Source organism: Alosa pseudoharengus, unplaced genomic scaffold (genome assembly GCF_046254945.1).
Source record: "Alosa pseudoharengus isolate Yale_2024_CS ecotype anadromous, Long Island Sound unplaced genomic scaffold, YU_APseudo_1.1 YU_APseudo_1.1_scf_12, whole genome shotgun sequence".
In the NCBI taxonomy this organism is placed as follows: Eukaryota; Metazoa; Chordata; class Actinopteri; order Clupeiformes; family Clupeidae; genus Alosa; species Alosa pseudoharengus.
The window spans coordinates 15,295,074-15,322,869 of record NW_027468587.1 but is presented as its reverse complement, the minus strand read 5'-3'; the positions used below and the strand labels follow the sequence as shown (position 1 = coordinate 15,322,869).

At 43.0% G+C, this 27,796-nt stretch overlaps 2 protein-coding genes across 2 annotated transcripts in view; both read right to left on the bottom strand.

Moving 5' to 3' along the window:
• Nucleotides 1-741: 741 nt before the first annotated feature.
• Nucleotides 742-16,667, bottom strand: capn7 (calpain 7). The gene is made up of 21 exons (XM_076280223.1): nt 16,149-16,667; nt 15,889-15,997; nt 13,416-13,573; nt 12,664-12,731; nt 11,881-12,087; nt 11,296-11,382; nt 10,828-10,954; nt 10,615-10,700; nt 10,394-10,487; nt 8,962-9,108; nt 8,642-8,748; nt 8,166-8,286; nt 7,539-7,683; nt 7,309-7,408; nt 6,911-7,046; nt 6,358-6,433; nt 5,530-5,675; nt 4,458-4,520; nt 4,211-4,341; nt 3,262-3,354; nt 742-1,951 (listed from the first exon to the last, which is right to left on the bottom strand). The coding sequence occupies exons 1-21, from the start codon at nt 16,248-16,250 to the stop codon at nt 1,807-1,809; spliced, it is 2,448 nt and encodes an 815-aa protein (XP_076136338.1). The 5' UTR covers nt 16,251-16,667; the 3' UTR covers nt 742-1,806.
• A 353-nt stretch (nt 16,668-17,020) lies between these two features.
• The window catches only part of LOC143119015 (collagen alpha-1(VI) chain-like), a 36,013-nt gene continuing 25,237 nt past the window's right edge, over nt 17,021-27,796 (bottom strand). The window contains exons 24-36 of the mRNA XM_076280222.1: nt 27,159-27,209; nt 25,502-25,537; nt 23,903-23,965; nt 23,244-23,309; nt 22,318-22,353; nt 21,924-21,960; nt 21,301-21,309; nt 20,785-20,915; nt 19,948-20,054; nt 19,215-19,398; nt 18,737-18,908; nt 18,105-18,134; nt 17,021-17,928 (exon numbers count right to left, since the gene is read on the bottom strand). Of these exons, the coding sequence (XP_076136337.1) occupies nt 17,324-17,928; nt 18,105-18,134; nt 18,737-18,908; nt 19,215-19,398; nt 19,948-20,054; nt 20,785-20,915; nt 21,301-21,309; nt 21,924-21,960; nt 22,318-22,353; nt 23,244-23,309; nt 23,903-23,965; nt 25,502-25,537; nt 27,159-27,209 (1,527 nt within the window). The 3' untranslated portion in view covers nt 17,021-17,323. The remainder of the gene's footprint in view (nt 17,929-18,104; nt 18,135-18,736; nt 18,909-19,214; nt 19,399-19,947; nt 20,055-20,784; nt 20,916-21,300; nt 21,310-21,923; nt 21,961-22,317; nt 22,354-23,243; nt 23,310-23,902; nt 23,966-25,501; nt 25,538-27,158; nt 27,210-27,796) is intronic.

Genomic DNA, 27,796 nt, shown 5'->3' with positions numbered 1-27,796 from the left:
CTGTACACAACAGAATGCTTGAGAGGTTGTTTAACCTACTGTACTGTACACAACAGAAGGTGTTTCTCTCTGCAACATGACGAGGCTCTGTTTTGATTCTGGGTCAACCAGCCTAGCTCTCTTTCCCTCTTTCTCTCTCTCACACACACACACACACCACTGCTGCCGTTGTTGTTGTTGAACTATGTCCTATGACTTTCATTAGGTTAGTGTGCTACTGACTTCTCTTAGTGTTTACCACAGTGAAGCCCACAGTAGTCTGGCCACACACACTTGTTAAGCGCTTTGAAAAGCAGCTGAAGCATGCTTTACAACACATTGGTATTCACCCCTACACCACACTATTCATGCTTGCACAAGAATATACACAAAATACACCCTTGTGCAAATTAAATTGATCACTTCTCCAAGATCTCTTTTAATGTGCGTCACTTGACCTCACTTTTTTTACTTTCCTAGAGAAAAAAATAGATCATCCCTGGGTGTTGTTTTCTGATTCTTGCTACAATTCCCTGTTTTTGAGAAATGGACCCAGTCATTCTTCTCAATTTGTTTCAAATAATTTGCACAAGGGTTTGTTTTTGACAATTCTCAATTTGTTTCAGATAATTTGCACAAGGCTTCATGTTTGGTGCAATCTTGAGCATCATAAACACCAACAGGACTATAAAACATCTTAACACTGTTTAGTAACTAATTAACACACTGCCATGAATAAATAAGGCAACACAGACAGAGGTGTATAATTGTATGTATATTTGCCTTGTGGAGTTAGACAAAAACAGCTTGTGATGTACAGTGTGCATTGCTGACTATGCTCATGGCTGAACCTTCACATAAAACAGCTGTCTTAAAAAGTCTTGATGTAGCAAAAAATGCAGCAGACACACACAGTACCATATGATATCATATAACCACTTTGTATGCAGTAAACTCATTTTGGCAATAGATTCCTCAGAAACCTTCATGGGAAAAGTGCGATGGGCTGTACTTGGAGACTTGTGCAGGACAACAATCTATCGGAATTGCAGCTTTTGACTGCATGATCTGAGTGTGTGGGTGGGTGGAACATGGATGCACGAGTACGTGGATGCCTTTTGAGGATGTGAGCAAGTGCCTCCCCTTCCCGTGTCAGAGAGCAGACGTGCGGCTGCCTCCTAGTGCAGTGCGGTAAGAGGAGACGAGTAGAGCCCTTAAGAGGAAGTGCACATCCTACCAGGCGGTCAGTCCAGCTCTCTTGTTCGCTGACGCGACTCTGGCCCGCGAGAAGACATCATCATTTTAAAGATTCGGTTAAGAGATCCCTGTCGGAGGGATGCAGTCTCCTGAGAATAAATATCGCCGTTGCTTAGGTTAAATGCTCAGCATTTCTCATACAGTTTCAGTCATATTCCCATGTCAGAATGTGTGTGTGTGTGTGTGTGTGTATTCCTGTGAGTGAGTGCACTGTGCAGCCACGACTGAATAAATAGTCTGTTGCAAGGTTGGGCAAAAGATGGCAAAGATCTCTCATCTGTTCATATAAACATACAGTACTTGCTGAGACAGGCGAGCCCATATCATAGTCACAATGAAAGAGGCAGCCACAGCCCACCAACCAAAATCACCAAAATCTCCTTCATGTCTCCCAAGTCCAGTCCGTAGAAATTAGTCAATGGCCATAAACCCTTTGTTAACAGTCACATGAGGAAGGGAAGACACCCGTTTTAAGTGACCGCTGGAGATGTCTTTACCCAGCCGTGGATCCTCTGGCCACCACGACCACAGCTTGGGCTGCTCGCTCGCCCGGCCTCGGCCTCGTCCTCCTCACTGCAGCTGGGAGACGCGGAGAGGCGCGGCGCTGCTGAAGTCCAGGAAGAAGGGGCCCTCCTGCTTGGGGAGGAAGGTGGTGGGGATGACGTTATAGATGCCGGCCGGGACGTGCTCCAGCTCCAGGTAACAGAAGCCACACCTGCACAGGTACGTGTGTGGAGATGGGGAAAACAAGGGAGGAGGGGGAAAACAAGGGAGATGGGGAAAACAAGGGAGGAGGGGGAAAACGTTAATGCTGATCATACAGTAAACCGGGACGTGGAATCTGATCCACTGTGTTGCTATTCTGAGGAGAAAAGTTTATCTAAAATAGTGCAAATGCCAAAGCTCAGCACAAATAGTGAGGTCTTAGGATTCATTTCTACAGAGCACACATACACTCCATATTTTCACTGTGCTGAAAATTGATTTAGATTAATTAAAAAAAAAACAGTATGAAATAGCCATCTGTTAGCTATTCGCTATCTCACAATGAATTACTTATTTTGTTCCTTGTTCGCTTCAATAGAATGATTAGACAAGCGTGCCACTGAAGCCTAAAATAAACTAAAACCAGAGCAGACAACAGCAGACTGTTGACTGTGAATACTATTATTACTGTGTGCTGAAATTACGTGCTAATGATTAAAAACATGCCCGCGACAGGCACTTCTGCAGCTGCAAACTTCAAAGTGGCCAATGTGTGTTGAATATCTGGCGCTGGCTGAGCTAAAGGGGTTTTGAGCTGCACACCCCAGGGTGTCTGTGTGTGTGTGTGTGTGTGTGTGTGTGTGTGTATGTATGTGTGTGTTCTGGGGCTTTGAGCTGCACACCCCAGTGTGTGTGTGTGTGTGTGTGTATGTGTGTGTGTTCTGGGGCTTTGAGCTGCACACCCCAGTGTGTGTGTGTGTGTGTGTGTGTGTGTGTGTGTGTGTGTGTTCTGGGGCTGGCTGAGCTAAACTTTATAGTTTTTATAGTTAAATAGCAGAATGAAAGCTGCAGCGCATGCCTTGACACAGTATGATGAAGAAGATGACTTGGCACTGCGGTGGTCTGGCTTGGCGAAAGTTAATGTCAAAAGGCATATTAATATTAACACACCACACACACACACACACACACATACACACACTCTTTGAGAGACATGATGTACACAAGCTAGCTGTTCCAGCAATCAGTAACACATTAGCCACATTGCTGAAAAACAGATGACACATACTGAAGTGATCCTACCACATTTCCACATACTAAAATGATCAACTGGACCAGTCGAAGACAACAAGAACAGGGAGCCATTAATAAAAGCAATCAAAGGCTTTTGCAGATTTTCACTTTGGGATTTCATCAGTATTTTCCATGTATTTTTCTGAACCAACATGATTACACTCCAGACCACTGTGCTGGCCTCTCCTTTCTACGGTCATTCCTGCCTGGACACACAGATGTTTAGATCAGAAGGGACGCCGTTACCGGTAGTCTCCGCTGCTCTTGCGCTGGAACCCCGCTGGTCCTGGCTCTCCGACAGTAGACACGGTCAGCATCTCAAAGCCCACGCTGTACTGCCTGCGGACAGATAGACCCGACACAATCAATCACACTTAAAGGGCTGTGAATCACTTAACTCCTCACCCCACCGAAACAGGGAGACAGTGAAACAGAGCACAGGGAACGCAGGGGAATAGAACCGAGGGTTCAAAAGAGAAGTGACATGCAGGGACTGCAGAGAACCCTCCACATGGAGAAGAGACAGAGGTGAACAAAGAGAGGGATGCTGCTGAAGGCATTGTGAGGCACAGGCTGAATCACCTCAGTATTTCAGGAGCAAACCTCTTTGGGCAATTTGTTTTTCTATTTTGCACCAACACATGCACCTGTGTGACTTGTGTCTGATTATACAGCAGACACACACACACACACACACACACACACAGCACAGAAAACAATTACACACATAGTACAGCTAAAAACGTTAAGTTGTCATACTCATACTATGTCAAGTCTGAAAACATAGTAACCTAACAATACAATGTAATCTAATCCACATTTCTGAGTAGCAGTGAATACACATCAGTCAGTAGACATGGTGCTATGTGGTGCACTTGGGTTGGTGCATTGCGACCAGTCTCCAGCTGGAAAGCACCAAATATCAAACCCAGACAATTGGTGCCCTCTCATGGCTAAGAGGCAATACTGCAATCAAGATTCTCATCTGGAGGGGAGTTGTGAAGAAAAGTGGCCACATCCACACCATGTTTGGGTTTAAGTTCCCACAGGGACCAGGATTCCATTCTGACCTGTGGTCATTTCCCAAATCCAACTCCCATCTCTTTATCCGACTAATTTCCTGTCAACCTCTACTGTCCTGTATGAATTAAAAATACAACAACGGATTAAATAAATAAAACGACTGGATTCTCACCTGGACCCTCTGAGCTCTATGAGCAGTGGTGCGGCCTTGTCCATGTTAATCTGGTAGATGGGGTTGTGCTTGTACGAGTCCTTGTAGTTCCCACAGCCCCCAGCGCTGACACCTTTCCACTGGCCGTTGATCTGAGGAGAATACCAGACCAGGCCAGACGCTCTTAGTTTAACACCAAACTTGGTGGGTGGGCCAAGAGTTCTCATGTAGCGGAAGAAAGTTTAATCAGAGAGACTTTCGGACTTACCCTTTTGGTGTGTGTGAAGGGTGTTGGGATTTTGGAGAAGTTAAACTTGCACACTGAGTACACCTGTGGAAGATTCGACATGTGATTACTTTGGGGACTGTAGGCTTATAGATGGCGATTTTTGGTAACTCGCACTACACATTTCGACTGGTTGCTATTGCTGTGTTCAACTGCCTACACTGCAAGCCAGAAATCCAATCTGATCAGATCAGAGCTCGAATGCTGTCACTAGTACGTCTTCTAATCAGGGATTGTGAGCCTGCTCAAACTGCAGGACTAATTTATCAGGTCTGACTGAATTGGGGCCAAAGTTAGATCATAATCGTTAGAGTGTCTGCCCGGCTTCACTATTTTAGCACACAAGATGCCCAATGATGACTCCTAGACAATATTATCGTCCCATAATGTTTCAGGGATGCCAAAGTATTCCTGGTGTTCCTGGATCTTTTCTGGATGAAACGAGATGGCCCACTCACAAGATGCCATAAGTGCTGCACATGTTTCAGAGATAGCAAAACATTCCTGGTGTTCCTGGAATGAGATGGCTCACAGAGCTGGTGCTAATTTACCAAGGCTCTGTCAAAACCGCCTACTCTCTTCCAGAGTATTTGCGTGTGAACATAATCACAGACAGACACAGACACACACACGCACGCACCCACCCACCCACCCACGAATGCACACATGTGCGCACGCACACACACACACACACACACAATTTCCCTCACGGGATCAAAAGAGTATATATACACACACACACACACACACACACACACACACACACACACACGGCTCTCTGTTACAGCACCAGGAGATCAATACGAGGTCAGATGTCCAGACAGGCACGTTTGATGTAATATTCATCACACCGTTGGGGTGGCGTCAGATGTAGTTTGGCATTTTCAGTAAACACGGCTCTCCTTTAAGTGGGGATTTGGGGTGGCACAGGGATCTGCAAGCTCCTCTGCAGTTCTTTCATCTCTCCATCAGCACTCTTTCATTTCATCCCCTCTCCTTTCCTCTGGCTCGCACGCACGCACGCACGCATGCATTCAAACCGAGGACCACTCACTCGTAGGGTGTAGTTGATAGTGTTCTGCTTCTCGTACTGGGAAACCACCAGTGTGAAGGTGTGAGTGCCAGCACTGGTCAGCTTCATCTTGGTCAGGTAGTGTGGGCTGTTGATGCGGATACCATCGATATAGGGAGGAGGGTCCGCTGCAAGGACACAGAGAACAGTACTCACAGCTTACTGCTCATCTCATACAAGAGAAAAGAAAAAGGGTAACTCGAGGAGTAAGGATAATACTCCAAAATGTAACAAATAAAACCACACAGAGAACAGTACGGGACCTCTGATTACTGCTAGCCTGGCTAACGCCACCACTTCTCAATGAGACGTGGTCTGGGAACCAAACGTTAATTTTCTCGTATTTGAAAAAAATGCCCAGATCCATTTATTGGGTGCCACGGATGTCTATCAAATGCGTCTGTGCATAGCTCATCATCGTCTTGCTTTCTCCCTTGTTCTGTGATTGGTCCCCTATCTCAGGCGAAAATTTGCTCCATGGTCTCCAGGCTGCCTTAGCAGCGTGAATCAAATCGCACGCAAGGCAGCATGGGAACACCCAGGCTAGATTACTGCTGTTGTAGGGACCATCACCTCATACAAGAGAAAATAATTTTACAAAATGAAAAAAAAAAAATATATATATATATTTTTTTAAATCTTCCCCATAAAAATCTGAGAGGGCCTTAACATTCTGGGTGCAAGTTAGAAACCTCTGTGCCATGGTCACATACACAATAAACATGAGATTGTGAATAGTCCAGCTAATGCCTGTTAGTTTAACACATCTGTTATCTCCAGGAAATCATCATCTTCAGTGCTCGTACTCACCAGGGTAATACACCTTCTTTCCATCTGTCTTGTAAACCACTAAGGTGATGAACTCCCGATTCTGTGCAAAGTCATCCTGAAGAGGGAGAAATGAAGCTCAGTAAAGTCAAAGCAGGCCAAAATACACGAAAAAGAAACACCAGGCCTATTTTCACCTTTCCTGTGAAAAATCATATCGCCTTTAATGGGCATTCCAGTGAAGATTTATGACGTACGTTCATGGAGACCATAAAATATATGGCTCTCATGCAGCCTTACATCCTTTGCTAAGGCACAACTGGTTCCAGTGCATGAAATGGGAACGTAATCCCTGACATTTCAGAGCTATCCCGAGATGGGGAACTTGGCATCAGAACGTTTTGGTTCTACCTGTGCACCTAAAACAATTGATTTCACTAATTAGCACATCTACCTGGCTGAAGAGTTGAGCTTGTAAGAATCAGCTGTTTTTTTTACTGAATACAGAGGAAATATGTGGTAGAACTTTTACTTTCTGAAGCCGGATTTCTCATCTCTGGCACTATCACAACTGACTAACTGCCCACTCACTGACCTTGTCTGTGATGTGTCTGGTGAGCAGCACCCACACTGCAGCGCCCCCTTGTGGACACTGCACCTCCAGTTTGTATTGCGGGTTGTTGGCTAGGCTGTAGGCATCCTTCACTGGACCCTGCTTTGCATCCCAACTACTGCAGAGAGAGAGACAAGCAAGCAGCTCTACATTACAGCTCACAGTTTACATGTACAAGATGAAAACTCCATCCTTACGGACAAGGATGTTGACACAAGAAATTAATTTATCTGCAATACATTCAAGCTAAAAAAAAGTACTTGTTAAAAAACTGCATGTGTTACCAAATGTAAAAACAACTTTTAAAATGGATCAAAGTTTTAAAACGTTACTAATGATTTTTTTTCATTTCAGAAATACAGTCATTGTGGATGACTTACCTGTGAATGCATGAAGACTCCTTAAACAGTGCAGGGCTCCAGCTTAGGTAGATGACATCATAGTACTGACACAGATCCTCCCATATAATCCAGAAGACACCTGTTGCATAGGTAGCGTATAGGTAGCGCGTTTATCAACATGCAGTATGTATGACGCACAGCAGATTGTTATGTCAGTTTGTGAGTGAAAGCAAGCTCTACGAGGCAAGCACACAGGCCGGTTTTCTTACCATTGTCAAACTTCTGTGCCATTTTGGGGTCAAAGTTGAGATACTTGAGGAGATCAGGGGTCCAGTTCTTCTCATCCCTTTCGCTGTAACGGCCTTTCCACCTGAGGTGGCTCCAAGGGTTCTTCAGTTGCAGGAACCGCTTTCCCTGCACCAGGAAAAAAAATGAATATACACAGTCACAGCGGGTCAAGGAAGATGGAGATGGAGAAAGCCAAGATATTTTTAGATCCGATTCCAGAAGCTTCTAACATGACTTTGCAAATCAGTGGACGACATAAAATAAACAAATGTGACACCAATACCCTGACATGACATTAGTAGGACAGGAGAGGTCTACAGAATTAAATTATCTACAGAGCACGGGAATGGCATGATTGGTCCATAATCAAATCAGGTTGAGGCTATGAGTGTTTACCTTTTAATTTCCTTTGTACTCCTTCAAACAATATTCATGTTTTCGCTGTTATTGATAACTTAAACCTCAGGAAATTCTTCGGGATGTTAACAATGCTTTGTTCTGCACATATGTTACTAATGCGTACCAAATGACCACTTTATGGTTTATGATCACTTTAGTGCCTCACAGTCAGAACTCTGACTAATTATCCTTTTTTGTATGTAGCTCACCTTGTGTTCCCTGATGTCTAAAACAGCGTAGGCGTGAGTTGGCACTAACCCCCACTTGTCCCCCTCTTCCTCAGTCATCACCCCAGTTGCCGTGGTGATGAGGACGTCACCTCTATGAAACCTGTCCAAGCGTTACAGGAAAATGGAAACAGTCGGAGAGAGAAAGGTCAGAGAGTTTATTTGGCTTTATTCTGCATTCAACACTTGAAATTTCAAGATTTAGCCCCCAAATTGTGCTGACATGCATGGGTGTTATGAGCACTTGTAAGTGTGTGAATGTCAGTCTGTGTGTGTTCTTGTGAGTCTGAATTTCAATACGCATGTCATGTTCTTGTGCCAGTGTGTATGAATGGATATGTTTGGACATGCAATGTGTGTATGTGTGTGTGTGTGTGTGTGTGTGTGTGTGTGTGTGTGTGTGCATGTCTGTGTGTGCATAGGTGTGTTTGTATGTGAGCCCAGTGCTGAAATCTCACCTCTGATACAGCATGCGAAATGTGTCGTCCTTGATGAAGGACTGATTGTCTGAGTGCATGGCAATACGCTCGGGAATCCAGCCGGTGAGCGCGTGCAGGTCAATGTTCTGGGGGACACAAGAAGGAGGCGGACCATGGCCCACCCATCAGCTCCACAAACTCCCAACACAGCACCGATGCTTTCAAAAGCACAGCGCTGGCCAAGAAAGAACACACAAGCAGCTCTTTCCATGGAACACGCTGTCCGCACTTATCATCAAAGAGGAATGTACTTGTAACAGTCTGGAAAAGAATGGACATTTTGAGGAATACACACTCACCGAGTTGGAGCCAGGGAAGTCGTATCCTCCCATGACCTTCATGTAGGCCTTCTCTATGAGCGACACCCAGAGCTCGTTCCTGTTGCTGGAGTAGGAGCAGAGGAGCTCCCCATTACGGTCCACGGGCAGGTAGTCATCGATGATCACCTAAGAAAAAAAAAAAACAACAACATTCATGTTGACAAGCAGACCGAAAGTATACTAATCTTAAGACACCTATTGTAGGCGCAATTGAACGTACTACACAAAAATAACTGCTGCCGGTCTTGAAAAAGATTCTTGCCAAGTCCGTTCACATTCTAATGGTATATCCAATCTACGATCATCACTAAGTTTGTTCAAGTTTATGCCTCAGAGACATTTGACCTCCACTGCGGATGACGCAGCTGGGAGAAGCCGAAGATAAGGCAGGCTGGATGAAGTTGGGTTTTGATGGGTGTGTCTCTGTCTCTACAGTGTTGGCAGTCAACCTCTTCTGTTCCAGTTGAATGTTTTTCACTTTAATCCACTCTGACACTAGCCCTGAGCTCCAAATCAGTTTTTTGGCTGTGCAAGCAGACTATAAAAGGAGGTAGATGAAGTGTGTGAATAGAGATGTAATGTGATGTGATGAAGATGAGCCTGGAATGTGGAGACCTAGCAGGCTGCACATTTCCGTCATGTCACATGGTACACTGTGATCTACACAATTTAGGCTATTTTGACCGTGATCAAAATAGGAAGGGTCTGTCTGCTATAGTGAGAAACGTGTAAGACTATGTACAGAAAGTATGGGGTCCTTACGTAAGCGTTCACTCAATTAAGATGTTTTACGAGACCTGCGAGTCAACTATGAATTGAAAGTGGACTGTGAGACTTTCCCCTTGTGTGCATTGTCCACATAAATATACTCCACACACAAAAATGATGCATGATACCACTCAACAACAGTTCAGTGATTTATTGAGTGGGAACTGTGTTGTTTACTAGTAGACTGTAAGGCACTGCATCGAATAGACAAGATGACATAGACTTTGAGAACCTCCATGTCCTCTGAGGGGCAATTTGTGGTAGCCCCTAAAACACAGAAAAATATAGGCTCATTAGAAGAACAGCCCAAGTGCCAACAGCGTCTACACCACAATCAGGTCCAAATGGCCACAGGGACATAGGTCTGAATCTAACCCAATAACGTTTCCCAATCGTTCTCTCCCTCACTCGCTTTCTGTTGATCTTTACTGTCCCTATCTAAATAAAAAGGCTAAAGGAATATACAGAAAAAAAGAACAGCACAAATAGTGCCACCACTGATGACGGACCTGTTTTTTTTAAATAAATAGGTCTGGTATAGGACCACGGTTGCTTGATGAACATAGATCTGGCAAAGGCCACAACATTACCCATATCTGACATCCTGTACATGAGCAGGTCCATGTTAATAAAGTAACCCTACCTTTCTAGGCACGCCATTTATGTGCAGCTTCACCATATACTTCCCACAAGGATTATACTCTGGCTCTCCTTTCCTGTTCTGAGGGTAGATGATGCTGCCAACATACAAAGACAGAGCAGGGTGGTTAGTAGTCTATAGTCTGACTGTCACAACATACAGAATATACATCAACTGTTATGCATTTATGGATCCCAGTGGCTCAGAGTCTTTGGCAGCTGTACCTTGTGATGAGTTTCTTGTTGAAGCGTCTTTCATATGCTGCGCTGATAGCCAATGAGGCCACAAATGAACAGTCAGACACGACCGTCTGGAGACAAAGAAAACAAAAACACATATTGAAAATGACAGTAGAAAAAATACCCGATACCATGCTAACATATGCTCATATGATATGCTCATTCTAACAGAGATCAGCCTCTCAATGGTAAACCAACCTGTTTGATGCTGAAACTGGACACAGTGAATATCATGGTAGGGTTGTTGCACATTTCATCTGGACGAACCCAGCGAGAAAAGATGGCAGATTGCTTGGGTGACAAAGCCAGTTTACCACGTTTGTCCCTATGACAGAGAGACAACAGGGGATATTTTCAGATTAACTTAATCTCATTTTGCTTTAATCTGACAGATCTTGAGTTACCGGAGTTTCTTAGTTATGACAACTATGCTGATAGAAATGACAAGTCAAGAGCATTGGCTAGATGAAAGCTGATTGGCATGAAAAAATGCTGATTGGTAATGATTTCGTTTTTTTGACACACGACTCAAAATCACATTTTGATTTTCAATTCTTGCAGTGCAAGAAATATGCTCTGAAAACTATCTCTTACTCTTGTGTTAAAAAGACACAAGAATGACCAACAAGTGTGAGGAAATCCAGGAATCAGAAGGAGCTGACTCACGTGAAAGGAACAGGAAAGGCAAAGCGTTCCCTCAAGTCCACACTCATAAATGGAACATATTCCATCCCGTTAATCTTGGAGGTGCTCCTGTTCAGACCAATGAAGAGGTGAAAAACAATACATGCTCCATAAACACTCCACCCTTTCCACACATAAGCCAGTGTTTAACTTTTGAAAAGACAAACACGAAGTACTGTCACAGTCACTTTGAGTCAAGTCATAGTTCGAGTCTGCCAGAAGATTATAGGCAGGCATATCCTGTGTATATGCAAATACAATTTCTGAATAAATTTGTGTTACCTTTATTGCCGTGTAGAGCAGAGCAGATAAAAAGTTATAGATAAAAAGTAACTTCTGATCAAAGTACATAAATGTAACTTGATAACTAGACATAAACATACTATGCCTCTATCCAGTGAATGAGAACTTTCACACGCACGTGCACACACACACACACACACACACACACACACACACACACACACACACACACACACACACACACACACACACACACACACACACACACACACACACACACACACACACACACACACACACACACACACAAACAAACAATCTCACCTCAGCACCTCTATCTCCTCTGTGGTGTAGCGCTGCCCTTGCGGGTCGCTGGACTGGGCTGCTCTTACCGGCTGTGCCCGGTCATGGAGGGAGAAGTCCGGGCCCAGGGGCAGGAACTGCCTCACCTGACCACTGGGTCTGGGGGCTGCTGAGGCTGCCCTCTCCTGGGCAGCAGCCTTGGTTACAACATTTTTCAGCCCCTCTGCTCTGTGGGGTCATGCAGCCAAAATCCCAAATCAGTTGATATGATGGTTCATCATGGTTTGTATATGATGGTATTTGTGTATTTAATTAGGCTATTAACCATTGATATTGCATTGACAGTTGTTGTTTATTATAGCTATTTTTTGCTTAATGTAGTCTTACCAATATTTTAAAACTGTTCACTGTTAATTTGTAACTATTGTATTGTTTTTATTTGTAAGTCGCTTTGGACAAAAGCGTCTGCTAAATCATATAACCATAACAATAACCAAGAGGTAAGAGAGAGAGAAGGGACTCTCCACCATATGTACTGGTGTAGCAGCAGATACTGTGGACACTGGTTATAGCAGTGCCAGCGGTCACAATGTAATTTGTGCAATGTAAAAAAAAGTTTAAACAGTTTACATATTTGGCTATGTAAATCACAGCAACAAACCTTGACCTTAGAAGCCTAAAATGTTATTCTTTGGTTTACATAACACAACACAACCTGGTTTTCAGTAGTGGATATGAAATCGAGTGGAGAGTGAGAGACAGAGACGGTTCAGAGTTGATGAGATAGCCACCTGCCTCCCTCACCTGTCAAGCGCCTGTCGAGCGAGCTGCTTCAGTTTGCCCTGTAGAGCCTGGTCAGATGTCTCATTTGACTGTGGGAGGAGGAGGAGGAGGAGGAGGAAGAGGAGGAGGAGGGAGAGAGCAGCAAGATCAGAGCATGCAGACGCACACATCTAGAGGACTGTCTCTAATTACAGAAACAGTCAATAAACCTGTCACGACATACAGGGCATGCATCTGAAGGTCAGGTTAAAACACCTGTCGACCAACCAAAGGTGTGGCTGCATGAGAAATTACCAAAATGCTTATAAGCTAATTCTACATATTTCAACACGACAGTTCGACTTAAAGATGATAGAAAGTGAGACATATCAAGAGGGCACCCTAAACAGTTCAGTGGACATGAAGGTTGAAGAGGCAATATTAAATTTGCAATTAAGGCTTGTCGTGGCATGAATAACCTGTCAAACATACTGTACAGATCACGCAATTTATAAGGAGGTTTGGGTTAAAAGAGCAAGCTGACTCGGTATCTTCTTGAGATAAAAAAAAAATAAATCCTCATCAGAATTCACTTAAACCAGCAGTCTGAACAACAGAGTGAAATTAGCTGTGTCCGGGGCTCATTGTGGCAGTATTTTCTCTAAACCAGAGGAAGTTTAGAGACACATAGGGAGCTACAGGAACTTTAGACACAAGTAGAGCTACAGGAACTTTAGACACAAGTAGAGCTACAGGAACTTTAGACACAAAGAGAGCTACAGTAGCACACCCACCGCTTGGATACAGAGCTCCACCGCCTGAGTGTAGAGCTCGATGGCCTCATCGCTGTTCTGCTTCTCATCCTCCTCGAAGGCCTGTGTAACCAGGAAGTAGGCCCGCTCTAGATCCAGCTGCTGCTTCGTCTTCAGCGGGTCACTGCTCTGGGCCTGGACTGCAAGGTGGATGTTCAGACAGAGATCAGAGGTGCATTCAAATTCGCAAACATAAGCAAACGTTTGCAAGCAGGTTTCTGTCTCCACCTGTTTGTTGGTTGTTTGGTTGGTTTGTTTGTTAGCAGGATTGTGCAAGGATTGCCCAGGATTACACACATTTTCATGAAAATTGATGATCCCATCAGATCCCACCTACAGGCTACCTGCATGAGTTAGTTTCACTTTCCAAAATTTGAATGGGTTCTTCCTTGATGGTAACCTAACGCCAAACCTCTTGATGAAGGATCTATTCAGTGAGCTTTGCTGTTTACAGTGGCATTCCAGTTTGCCTTATTTTTTGCACTCCCTTAGAGACCTATGGCCTTGGTTCAGCAGGTGCACAACAGAAGTGCACAACTTCAAATGCGTTCATTTGGCAAATGTTTATGGCAAGCATGTTTTCTCTGAAAAGGTAAATTTGTAGGGATGCACGATATATCGGCGGCCGATATATTATTGGCCGATAAGTGAAAAAATGAAAATATTATTATCGGTCCGATAACAGAATTCTGGCCGATAATTTGCGCCGATATTTTTTAAAGTCCTAATTTAGGCCTACGTAAGGTCCGTCTGGCTACACTGAGCTGAGCTTGGTTGGCTATACTTGTTCCTCAATATAATGTCAGCGGTGTGAATGTATTTCACCACTCTAACAAAATCTGTGGATATGCGTTCATTTGGGAATCTGTGCATCTCAAAATCGTCTCGTGAATGATCCGCCTATGATAACCATACCAGAGCGGAGCTCAGCCCTATCTAGAGTCGTCTTGTGCTGATATGTTTGCACTTTACCGCGCTGGTCGGGGAAACAAATAAACAAACTCGTTAGTGGGATGAGTAGGCTACATAAGTAGGCGTAGTTCTAAGTTGTGTTTTAGTATTTGCATTACTTTAGCTTGGGTTTTGTATTATTACCTAGAAATGCTAACCATTCCTGCTTCAGTTCCAGACAGGTCATCATAATAAGTTATTAAAACCTTCGGGGCTAACCCCTTTCATTTCTGCTGCAGCAGGTTGTGCGCAACAGAGTAGACGGACATAAGATACAGTCTGAGGAGTTGCAGCTTTATTCAGTTACCCGCAGTTACCCGCAACCTAAGTTTCTCTCACAAACTCTGATTTGGTCGCTATGCTGTAGCTTATTCCCAGCTGAGCCGTTTATGAGTGTTTAGTCCTAAATGAAAACTATTCATACTCTCTAGCCACTCACTCGCAATTCACTGACGTCAGGTTCACTTAAAGGAGCCACACATACTGTAGGGCTAGGCTACTGTTATGTTGACTGCTGTACTATTGAGGACTATTATGAGTTCTGTCCATCATTTGGTGGTAGGTAAAATTTCTGCAATAAAATTATGCTTATTAAATGCTTTCCCCAAATCACTTTTCACAATTTTTTTTCAAGAGTAATATTATCGGTTATCGTATCGGTATCGGCCACAACAAACCAATAAATATCGGTTATCGTTATCGGCCCTAAAATTCCATATCGGTGCATCTCTAATTACATGTTGTAGTATGATCTGAATGAGGATATGAGCTTTGACTCTAGTCTAGACACTGTTGTGTTGATTCCATATTTACCACTATGGGCAAAATATTCAGTGCATAAGAAAATGTTAAAAATATAATTCACACAGAAGTTTCAAAGCTACTGCATGTCTCCACTGTAATTGTGAAAACTGCTACCAAGATAATTTCACTTCATCCCATGCTTGTTTGTGTAAGCTGTTGCTGTGTCTATTGTGCTGTATGTATGCTGAATGAGAGAAGCTCAACAGGTTTCCATTATCCAACTTTCCCACTTCTCATATAACAGGTGGACAAAAAAGTGGAAGATGACCCCGTGGGTGGCGTACACACAGGATGACTTCCAAGTCACTACTCAAACTAGGCATCATACCATGGCCATTATGACCTAACAGGCCTTCTTTAGACCTTTGGCAAGTCATACCCACTCTCAAACTGTGGGCCTAGCTGTTGAGCTACTTACTGGAAGCAGTTTTGCAAGTCACGGAAACTATGACTTACAGGTGGGAGGTGGCCACCACCTCACTTTCCACTTTCATATTTAGTGCACATACAGTAGCCTAAGAATGCATCTAGTAACCTTTCTAGTATTCAGAATCTAGTACGCATAGGTCATGGGTGGATGTCACAGCATGTTGGCCAAGACAGTATGATTTATAACCACAGACATAGCCTAAATCATGACTATGACTGTAGGCTTTAGCATCATTAAAAGGCAAATTGACAGTGAAATAAATTGACTGACCTGCATTATGCAGAGCCTGCACTCTGTCCAGGTATTCGTTCACCTTGTCCTGTATGTTTTCCAGTTTAGATCCCGCCATGCCAGCGTAGATCAGTGCTTGCGCCGCTTCCTGAAAAATGACAGTAGGCTATAATTCACACTATACAGCACACACTTACATAACATGGGCGTATATTGATTAACAATATACAATTACTTAATTGTTGCTATAGCCGTAGGCATATTTAGCCATAACCCTCTCTGTGTAGTAAACGTCTTACCTTGTAATAGAACACTGCTTCATTATACTTTCCCTTCTGGTCGAACAAAACAGCAGATTTGGCGAATTTCACTGCATCAAGTTCCAGCGCCGCGCAGTCCATTTTCTCCAACGAGAAAGCAGGCTACCTTTCGATCTCAACTAAGTCGGAAATTGTTTCACGAATCCCCTGTCATTTGTAACAATCGGTTGTTACTGTATATGTCTTTATATGACACAGAATATCGAGAGATCATGGGTATGTTGACGTTGCGTGGCTGGCTGGCTGGCTGGCTGGCTAGCTAGCTAGTGTGCTAACAGTAACGTTACTTGAAATGCGATGGCAGGTTGAAGTTGACAGATGATCGTAAATCACACTATTTCAGAACAATTTCAGAGACGTAAAACAGAGAACACTCACAGTCATTACTAAATAAATATGTACGCGTTTCACCTCTCCGATGCATAAACTGTGTCAACACGTTACATCCTCAAAACGATATTCCTCCAACACTGACTAGCTGAGCAAGTTCAAAACAAATCCATATTCTGCTTCCGGGTAGGTGAGAGTCGACTTGTTCGTCATCCACCGCTTCGCCCTATTAAAAATGCTTTGACTTCTAGAGGCAAGTTTACATTTCTAATTACCCTTTTTTCTGTAAATATTCTCATTATGATGAAGAAAATATCAAATCCTTATCAATGTTTTACTTGTTTTGACAAGCTATACTGCAAATGAATTACAGATCGTTTTTTTTCACATCACATGTTTATTTTGTCTTAGGCCTAAGCCTAGGATACAGTGTAGGCTATTTTTTAGGCTACATCATCTCTCATAGGTAGGCCTAAGCCTACTCAATTAATCTATACATTGATTTCAAGAAAACAAACATACATTTTTCCATATATCTTTATTTAATGCAGTCTTCCAGTGTATTTTCACATAGGCCTATCATTATCTCTCATAGGTTACTCATATCTGTGATAATAATGTAATGCAGGCAAATGTATAGCCCACAAAATCCAGAAATTCTGGAGTGGTGCTTACATTTAACAACCACAAGCACACATCAATAAATTGTCTGCAGGCATAGTTATTCTTAAAAGGCAGCCTATGTCACAGAAATAACACTGTCAATATAATTCCAGTATGCTAGCTATTACAGTTATCAACATTGCCTGTACGATTTACAGCAATCAGGCTTTAGCCAATTTTTTGGCAAGGCTTTGCATGACCACCCGCCTGGTCAGGTCAGAGTAGTGAGCCAACCGGTGGACTCTGCGGTCCACAGCCTCATAACTGTAACCACTGGCTTGCCCAGTCACCAGCTGGCACACGCCCGTCTCGTCCACGATCTCTCCCACCGTCAGGGCAAACACCTGCATATTCTGCCCCAGAGCGGCTGCAGCAGCCTTGGGTATATCAGCGCGAGCAGTGGCCTCAGACCTCCCATCCGTGAAGATCACCACCTTCTGGGTAACCCCGCGCCGACCTTCCCTCTTAACGGTGGTGGTTAAGAAGCCCAGGGCGGCCGGGAGGTCCGTGGTGCTATCCATGTACCGCACGGCCTGGAGCCGGGTCAGCACGTCATCCACCTGACTGGTGAACGGGACCTCCACTCTATGCTGCTGGGCTCCGCTGTACTGCATGACCGAGACGCGCAGGAGTCCACTGTAGTCTGTAGACAGCAGCCGCTTGGCCATGTTTCCCACAAATGCTTGGGATTGCTCAAAGTTCCTCTGGCCCACACTGGAGGACCCGTCAAGCATGAAAACAATGTCAGTTGCCTCCTTGAAGACAGCTGGAAGAAGATGAGGGGATTATTTTTTTCAGTGTAATTGTTATAGCTGAGATAAATATTATGACTGCTACTTGGCACTGTTATACGTAGGGTATAACTGCCAGGATGTTTTGTAAGATATTTTTAGCTAGAGCTAGTGAGAATGAACACCGCCAATAGGCAAATGCATACTGTACCTCGACATGAGTAGTCTGGACACTTTTTGTCTGAAAAAAGAAAGGGAAGATATTAGACAGCTAGAAATACTAGTATCTAAACAGTAACAGCTGTGCCAAGTCAGAGAGGTTAGAGATGAGTGGTACTGTGTGCATGTAGAAAAAGGGCTTAATTGAATGAAGACTGAAGAAAGTAGAACCTTTCATTGTTCTAGAATAGAATATTTTGGCAGACACCTACAAGGATACAAGGATACAAGGAATCCTACTAAAAAGTGCAGTAGAAGAGGGGTTTAATAGATTAAGTGGCAAGGGCTGCATAAGAAAGGTGGGGGAGGATTGGGAGGGGGGGGGGGGGGCACCAACAAGGAGCACCCAAGAGCAACGTGTGCGATTTGTCAAGAAGTTTCAGCAGGCTCAGGATGATTGATTCAAAGACGTATAGCCTATATCACATTCCACCTCCAGTAAGATCGGATTGGATTTGTGGCATGTCAACATCTTTTGTTGGCTGGCAGCATGAGCAGTTTGAATGTACAGTCGGAGCACAGCAATCAGAACAGATTGAAACGTTTGTATGTTGTATGCAACTAAAAAGAAATCGTAATGTGGGAGTGCAGACCAGATGAGCAAGTAAAGATCTGTGGGGCTACCTTTACAGATATAGCTGGTGACATTTTCAAAGAAGGAATCTTCCAGAAGCTGAGAGTGGTCTGTGATTTTCAGGTAATGTCCTGGAGTGATTGACTCCAGGCAGCTGATTCTCCCCAGCATCGTTTCATGAGGAGCTCGGCGGAACACGTCGCCGATCCCTATTCCTAGCACCTGTAGGGTGGAGTGAGTTGCACTCAGCTTTCATTTTAAAGGGCACATACTGCATTTCCCCCTTTTTCACAATTTTAAATAGTTTCTTAAATAGTAAAAGCACCAAAAAGGTTTTTTTTCATAAAATGTGATCTTAATGAATTCAAAATGTTCTAAACCATGACTTAGACCTATTTGTGAGTTTGTGTGTGTATTTATTTGTTGATAGAATGAGCCATTTGAATCTACATTATAATGTTAAACAATGAGCATAATATAGCTATTTTGACAATTCTGTAAGTTGAAGACAGAGAACAGGTGGCTCACTCTGTTGTTGGGTATGCTGCACAGAGATGTCAGTGGCTTGGTGTCCCGTGGGTCAGACCTGCCATCTGTCAACACTATCACCACCTTGTGGTCAAGCTGGGAGGTGCGGAAGGCCTTGCTGGCAAAGTCCAGTGCTTCTCCTGTGTAGGTACCCCCAGCAATCCAGCGCATGTTCTTCACTGCACTAAAAGAAATCATATACAAGACTGACTCAATAAAAGAATGAATTCATTAAATCATATCCTCTTATCAAGAGGGATTTTAAAAATGTTAAAACTTGTTTCATATCCTATTAAAGCTGCAGTTGGCAAGATTTTTTTGATCATATTCACTGAAACCAACACAATGCTCTGACAGAACAACATAAATCAGCCAGTTTTAGAAAAAAACCCCGCACTTCCACCTCCACCTAGAGCCTGTTATTTGTTTTGCAAAATTCCTTCTGGTCCAATCAGAGCAGGGCTGTGTGAGATCTGACTGTCAATCACAGTCTGGTGCAGTCTGGTGCACACTGACGAGCACAAACTCGATGAGAGGCTGCTCGGTGGTATTGGGGGAGGGGCATGAGAGTTGCAAACATTCAATCTGTCAGACTTGCCAACTGCAGCTTTAAGGTGATGTGCTGAATATGTATGATTTCAGAGGATTCCACATGATGTTTTATAGACGATTTTCCCTGGTACTCCTGTAAGTGTGAGTATCCAGTGAGAGGGCCCAAGGGATCTCATCTCACCTTTTAAGTTGGGACAGTGAGGTGATTTTGGGGTCATCCATGGACACCAGCTCCTGAGTCCCTTCATGACTGTATTGGACCACGCCCACACGAGAGCCAGGCTCATTCTGCACACACAATTACCCATGAGGCACCCATAGGCCACTGACCTCATCTCCATTCAACGTTCAACACAGCACTGAACCCAGAGATATTAAGGAAAAAATGGCTATCATATTCTGCACACACTATCCTTAGAAGGCATGTTCTCAACACACGCTCCAAGGTGTAGTTTTCAGTTCCTGCTGCTGAAAGATTGCTTAACGTGAATTTAAACCAACAGTATTATGAAGGCAATTTTCCAGGCTATTTGGGCTGTGCATCGTGTACAGAATCTGTTCCGCTCTTCTAGAGACCTTAGATCATTTTAGTTTCTTTCTAGTATTTAATTTTTTCAGGTATTGACAAATGTATATACAGTACATAAAGATATGCCTAACCGTTGCCTAAAGAAGATTATAGCAAATTACTGTAAGTTTACTAGTATTTTTGGCAACAAGAAGGGCAACTGTACTCTGTACTCTGTACTCTGCACAATGTATCTAGGCTGTATATATGTGTGTGTATGTTTTGTGTATAGTTGAGTGTAAAGTAATTTGCTGAATAGTAAATATTTTTTTAGAAGAGTTGAAGTTACTTGATTGTATGATGAATTCACAAAAAGTGTGCTTAATACTTTTAAACCCTTTTTCCATGAGAATATCAGCACCAGTGCAATCTCGAGGACCCAGAGTGGGTAAAGGGGCAGGGGTGACTCTGATGTGCCCGTCTCCAAATCCTCTCCATGGTGTCACCCACCTCCTTGCTGAACTTTGTGATCTTGTTGATGATGCGGATGATGAACTCCTTCTCGAGGGTGAAGTTCTGAAGCCCGATGCTCTCTGAGCTGTCCAGCACAAAGAGGAGCTTCACCGGTCCACACTCACACTCTAGGGGTGCGTGCACACACACACACACACACACACACGCACATACACACACGCACATACACACATACAACACACACACACACACACACACACACACACACACACACACACACACACACACACACACACACACACACACACACGTGTACGCCACATATAACAACAAAGCAGAACGTGTTACAAGTGTGAGGAGAACAGAGGACAAGAAGGAGAATTCCACTCCTTCAATGGCTATGATGACTAATATGAATATGCTTTATGCATTTGCTAGACGTGAAAAGTGAATATGGACAATGATTGCAATATTTTGCCACTTTGAACATTAATCTTTAAATGGCAGTACACAGAGTTGAAAAATGTCATGTATACAGTAAAAATCACTTACCACAGCAAGCTGAAAAAGTAAAACAAATGGCATTATTTCACTTACATAAACACTGTTTCTCTCTTTTACCCCTTGTTCAGGGGTGTGTTCAAACATGACAGATTTAAAATTGTTTCGTCTGATTTGGTCTGGTCTCTTGTGGACCACAGATAGCCACAAACAAAAATGTACTTATATGGGTCTGTTTAGATGGTGAGAGGGTTTTGGCAATCTCTCCCTGTTTGATTGTATCCAGGTCCTCCACTCCATCCTATTCAAACACCTCTGTTAAAACTGAAAACATCACCTCACCTGGACATTTGCTATATACTGTATGTTTGTCCAGGAGGCATGTGTAAATATTTACTCTACCTTATCTTGCTGTGCTTTTCCTTTCTGGGGGCAATAAACCAGTTTTGGCCTCTCACTTTTAAACAAGTATATGTGTAATTATATGTTTTGGCAAATTGTTTGTGTCAGATATGTTGCTGACAACCTTCAGCAGAAGGAAGAGGTTGTGTTTAACGCTTTAATTGGTCTTTGTAGATTTAGTTAATTTACAAATGTAGTTAATTTATGTGGTGCAGGGCAGTTAGTCAAACCACAGGCCAAACACAATTGTGCAGCACATTTCCATCACTTACAGCATAGTTTTTGAATGACCTCCAGAATCTCACACTCCTGCAAAAAAAAGAACAAAAAAATGCATTTCTCTCTCTCTCGTTCTCTATCTCTCTCGCGCGCACGCACACACGCACACATACACACACGCGCACACATACACACACACACATACACACACACACACTCACTCACTCACTATTTACATTAACATATACAACTGGAGACACTTTAAGCACTGGCTTTGCAAATGCTGCTAGCATGTTAAAACAAACCATAAATCAATGCGATGGTAGAGTCACCACCCCGACGCAATTTCTCTTTTTTAGGCTCTCAGAACTGCACCCATGACAAGTCTTTAAACCACATTTGCACATCCTATCACATCGCATTCAGACACATTAGAGGGTGACTCACATCCGGCCCGGTGGGGCCCTCTGGTCCAGGAGTCCCCTGAAATGGAGAGCAGAGGTTTACAAGAAACATAATGCACATAACTTACATGGTGTGCTATCTTTAACCCTTATTACACGGCTCTTCATAATGCTGAGGAATGCTCCATTCACTTGAATGGGCCTTCCCAACGTTCGGTGGTCTGCTAATTCTCAATAACAGACCGTTGCTAAGTATAACAGACCGCTGTCAAGGAAAATGGGTTTTGTGCTTCTATTTCATGTGTTTCATACCACTACGCAAGGACTGGAACTTCATTCAAAAGTGAAAGCGGACGGTTGATCAGCTGTGTTCTAAAGAATGTTTGATTCAAGTTCAGCGTGTGCTGTTGCGAACTATTTGTTTCTCAGCAAAAGCCACGATAAAACGGTAACAAATAGGCTATAGCCTAGGCTATGTAGGCTAAAGAGTCATATCGTAGGGAGTTTATTGTTTCGGTTTGGCAAGTAGCCGTGTAATAAGCGGGATAATGTATAGAACGCCGGTCATTATTGGGAAAATAAGTCCCTTCAGGGCGGAACAAGACCCCTCCGCTGCGCGTCGGGGTCCGGTTCGCCTTGTCGGGACTTATTTTCCCAATAATGACCGACGTTCTATACATTATCCCTTACTTAAAGGAGTACCGTCACACCGGTGTGATGGGAATGTTGAGAAATGAACGTTCTAAAGAATATCTGGGTTCATTGAATTCAACATAGAATTTTAGAACCTTCAATTGTTGCGGAACTTAGAACGTTCAAAAACCTACACCTTTAAGGGTTAATGACATGTGTGGCTGAATGTGGAGCTATCTCATCAGCTCTAAATCAGTTTCTTAGAAAAGATAACACATTATGACTAATGTTTCCTTGATGCCTGGAAGTGTCTCGTAGCATTCTGGAGTTGCTTACTTGCTCTCCTGCCAAGCCAGGATAACCCTTTGGTCCTGCAGGCCCTTCTCGTCCTGGGAGGTTGTTCTGGTTAATGACACAAAAGAGAAAGATACAAAATCCTTACAATGTTTGAAAACCTTCAAGCTATTGGACAGGTTATGACAAGGTTCAAAGATCAGTTTTCAAGAAGCAGAGCAGTTCTATTGAAGTCAATTTGACTATAAGACCTGGAAGGAGTGATTGGATTTAATGTCTTCCTCTGCATAAACTTGCTCCCTACTATTATAAAAAAAAATGCAGCTGGCACATGTAACCTGGAATTTGGCCCATTAAAAACAGTGTTGGTGAAATGAGTTTTGGTGAAATTAAGTGGTGACACATCCCTTCATACAGAATACAAAGTGAGTAAGACTGCATTTACTCATATAAAGCATATGTTACAACAGAAAAACAGTGGAGTACTGTATGTACTGACCTACCCATATGAGTGCAATTCACCAAGCTGTCTTTAATGCTGATATGTAGATGTCTATAATGTCATGTAGACTTTCTTCCTTGTATGGCCCTTACAGGTCTTAGTTAGGATTTTTTTTTAAAGTGCAAAATAGCTGGACATTGTAAAATAATAAAATAATAATAATAATAAAACACAAGTTGCTGCATAGCAATTGGCTTACATCATCCCCGCGGTCTCCGGGTAACCCAATATCCCCCTTCATGCCTGGAAACCCTTGGACACCCTGCATCATGAACACATACAAGATAAAAGAACTGGATCTCAACCACAACTAAATCACACAGCAAAATAGGTTGCTTTCCAGATGACAGTGTTTTTCATCTGGGGCTCAGGTGGCGTAAAACTTCATAGCTATGGTCAGTTTCTCTATACTTTAGGTCATTCATTTGTTCTGCCGTTCCCTTGTGCAGCACATTTCCGACTCATTTACTGGAAAAAACCAATGACTGCAGCCATCTGAGAGCCATTGAGGGGAGGATCTTTGTGAAGAATGGCTTTGTGGAGTTAGAACTGGACTCTGAGCTAAACAAGACTCATTGTACGTATGCTTTTGGGTGGGAGGCGGACAACGGTCAACAGAACACGCACAGTTGCTTACACTTGCTGTCCGAGGCCTTGGGTGAACATCTGTATTATTTGCAGCGTCGAGGCAGCTGTTCAAGCTAGGACCAAGAGCAAGCCAACAGAGAGTGATCGTGCCAGTTTACAGACTACAGGCACAAGCTCTCTGAAGAAAAGCCATAGGAAATATACTGTGTTTTCTGAACAACAATTAACCAAACAATGGCCCCTGAGCAGTCTCCTCTCAACATCTGTTTCACTTCTGTCAGCTTCCCAGACTGCTTTTTCACACTCAACATGAATCGCATTTCCGAGGATAAAAGAAACCATTTTCGTCCCAACTCAAACACGGCCCATTGATGGATTTTTGAGAGGAGATCCCATGCTAGTCTCAAACCTTGGAGGTCTGTTCAGATGAGAACACAGATAGATCACATCCTGTGCATGTATAACCTCCACAAGGAAAGGTTCTAATTGATGGATGACTGAGGACACCCCACTGTCTTAGAAACACGTCCGCAACACTTTGTTAGAGCAGAGCCTGGGCTTGGCTTTTGAAAAGAAGCACACTTCTAAAAGTCCATTCCTTGCTGTATTCACTTGGGGCAGCCGTGGCCTACTGGTTAGCGCTTCGGACTTGTCACCGGAGGGTTGCCGACCAGTAGGCATGGCTGAAGCACCTAACCCCTCACTGCTCCCGAGCGCCGCTGTTGTTGCAGGCAGCTCACTGCGCCGTGTGTGCTTCACCTCACTGTGTGTTTCACTAATTCACGGATTGGGATAAATGCAGAGACCAAAAGAGTATATATACTATACTTATGTCCAGCATGTTTCAATGATCTACAACTAACAAGTAAACCATTATTTACAAATATATTTCCTATCTAAATGAAATTAATGTGGGAAATTGCCTGTAAATCAGTTTGCATTTCAGTAAAATGTGAAATCTTTGCCATTCTTTGGAGCTCAAGTGGGAACAAATAGGAAGGTGTGGGGCGACAATAGAAGGATGAGGAGGGATCATCTGATTGGAGTTCTATTGCTTCTGTTCTGACTTCTGCTTACTCATTAGTCCTCAGCAGACAAAAAGGCGTTTGAAGTTTTCAGTCTATTCCTGTGTGGCTGGCCACTGTGTCGGAACACTCGTGAAACGGAACCTGCTGATGAAGTTACACGTGATGGTGTGTTCCAAACATACCTTTGATCCAGCTGGTCCCCTTAGGCCAGGGAGTCCCTGAAAAACAGAAGAAAGCCAATTCATCCTTTCGAACAAGAGTTAATGAATGTTGCAGTAGGCTGCCTGTTATATACAACCTGATTGTTATAAAGATAGTGATAGATTACATTAGATTAACATTATGAGCTTACCTACAGCTTCTAGCTTAGTTGTTTGGTATTTTTGGTGTTGTAGCTTCATGCAGGAAATATTTTATTTGGTGAATCTAATGTAATTGATCTCAAGGTGTGACGGTATTATGGGGGCTCAGTAACTGAACTTGGCTGCAAGAAACTAAGCAGCCAAGCCACTCCAGAAATCTCACACTCTAGGACCTCACAACGCTAAAGATTTAAGACACGATTATTTGACAGTAAATCAGTGTCGCTGACATAAAAAAACTTCCTTTTCCGCTCCCCCTCTCACTGCATTGAAACTCTGAGTTGGTCAGCTAAATTGTTTATTTTCCAGTTTACCACTGTTTAGACTGGAAATCCCAAGGACACTCTCAATGAAGTGACCAGAGCAGAAACAGCACACAAAGTGCTTAATACAATGATTTATGCAACCTAATATCAATTCAATCTACACAGAGATGTCCTATTTAGAGTTGACCAGGTTAATATAGTAAGTATATGGTAATGTCTTCATATTAACTTAGGAGTTTTATACAGTGTTATATAATGAATATGGTAATAAACTTATTTAGTACAATATTATAGGGGGTATACATGAACGAAATCATTTCTGAATTCTGAAATCATTCATAACGAGGAGACATATTTACATATTTGTTAATCTGTTCCTGATACAATCTGCACAATTAACTACATTATGCTGTAAGATACATATATGTCACTTCAAAAACTAGAAAATGAAGCAGCTGTATAATACTGCTTCTCTGTTTTTTTTATTTCTACTTCTCAAGAAGTAGTCTGGAAAAAAACTATGACAGTTTGATCACTGACTCGCATTACATGTGTGTATACATAGCATGCCAGTTTAGCCAGTCTGCCAGTCTGCACCACCATGACAGTTTGCATCAAAAGTCCAATAAAGAGGGCCAAAATAATACAGAGGTGAAATCAACAAAAGATCAGTGTTGTTGTTTAAATTATCGGGTCCTGCTAAAAGAGTTAGGTGGAAAGTTAAACTGGAAATTGGTTTTCTTGACTAGACTTCAGCATCTGCTACTACTTACAGCACTGTAACCACAACAGTTACATGGAAGAGAATGATCCATCCATCAAGCACTCACCAGCCCAGAAAAGATGTTTTTGAAAGAAGTATCTATCGATCTATCTATCTATCTATCTATCTATCTATCTATCTATCTATCTATCTGACTGTGTTTCAACCCCCCCTCCCTCCTCTCTCTCTCTCTCTCTCTCTCTCTCTCTCTCTCTGCATGTGTGTCTGTGTTTGTCTTGGTGTGCATTTGGGACGCTAGGGATCCTTCTTATGAAAAGATCCAATTCAAATTGCTCTGCCAACAGAAATACAGTTCTCCAGAATTTTCCTACACTGGGGTACTCAAATGACTTCTGGAGAAAGAGCTGACATTGGCCCCATAACAAAGCCATGGAAGTGTAGAGGATAAATGGACTGAGGATAAAAGGAGAATGGTGTGAGGGGAAACCTGGAATCCTGCGTATCCTAGTTGCCCTTCACTCGGGAATCCATCTTCTCCCTGTTACATTCAAGGAAACAACAAGAAATGAACACCATTTAATCACTCAAGATGTCAGAGAGTTGTATAACACAGAGGCATTACAGTGAGACGCATTACATAAAGATAAATATCATGGCCTCTGAGTGAATGCTACAGGAGTAACTCCTCACTGCATGCAATGTTTTTGGCCGTTTCGACCCAGGCTTGCACAGTACACAGGCATTAACAACAGCTCCACCTGGACATGCAAAAATCAGGAAAATGTCCTGTTCATTTTCCTGGAAATATTCTTCATTCACAGAAATGTTTTGAATATTTCAAATAATATTTCCTGTTATATTAGGAACCTAATATATGAAGCAACGCACTTAGGGCTGAGCTACACCAGGCACGTAACTGAAGCGTTCCGTTCGCGTTGCGTCTGCTGCAACAATTAGCTTCCACTATAATCAATGGAAGTAGCTACACCAGACGTGATAGCGGCGCGTACGTTCGAAAAAAATAGACCATTCATCTAAAATGAATTTTACGCGTCGCAAACGGAACACTTCAGTAACGCGCCTGGTGTAGCTTCGCTGTCACACTTACTGATTTGCTGGTTTTAA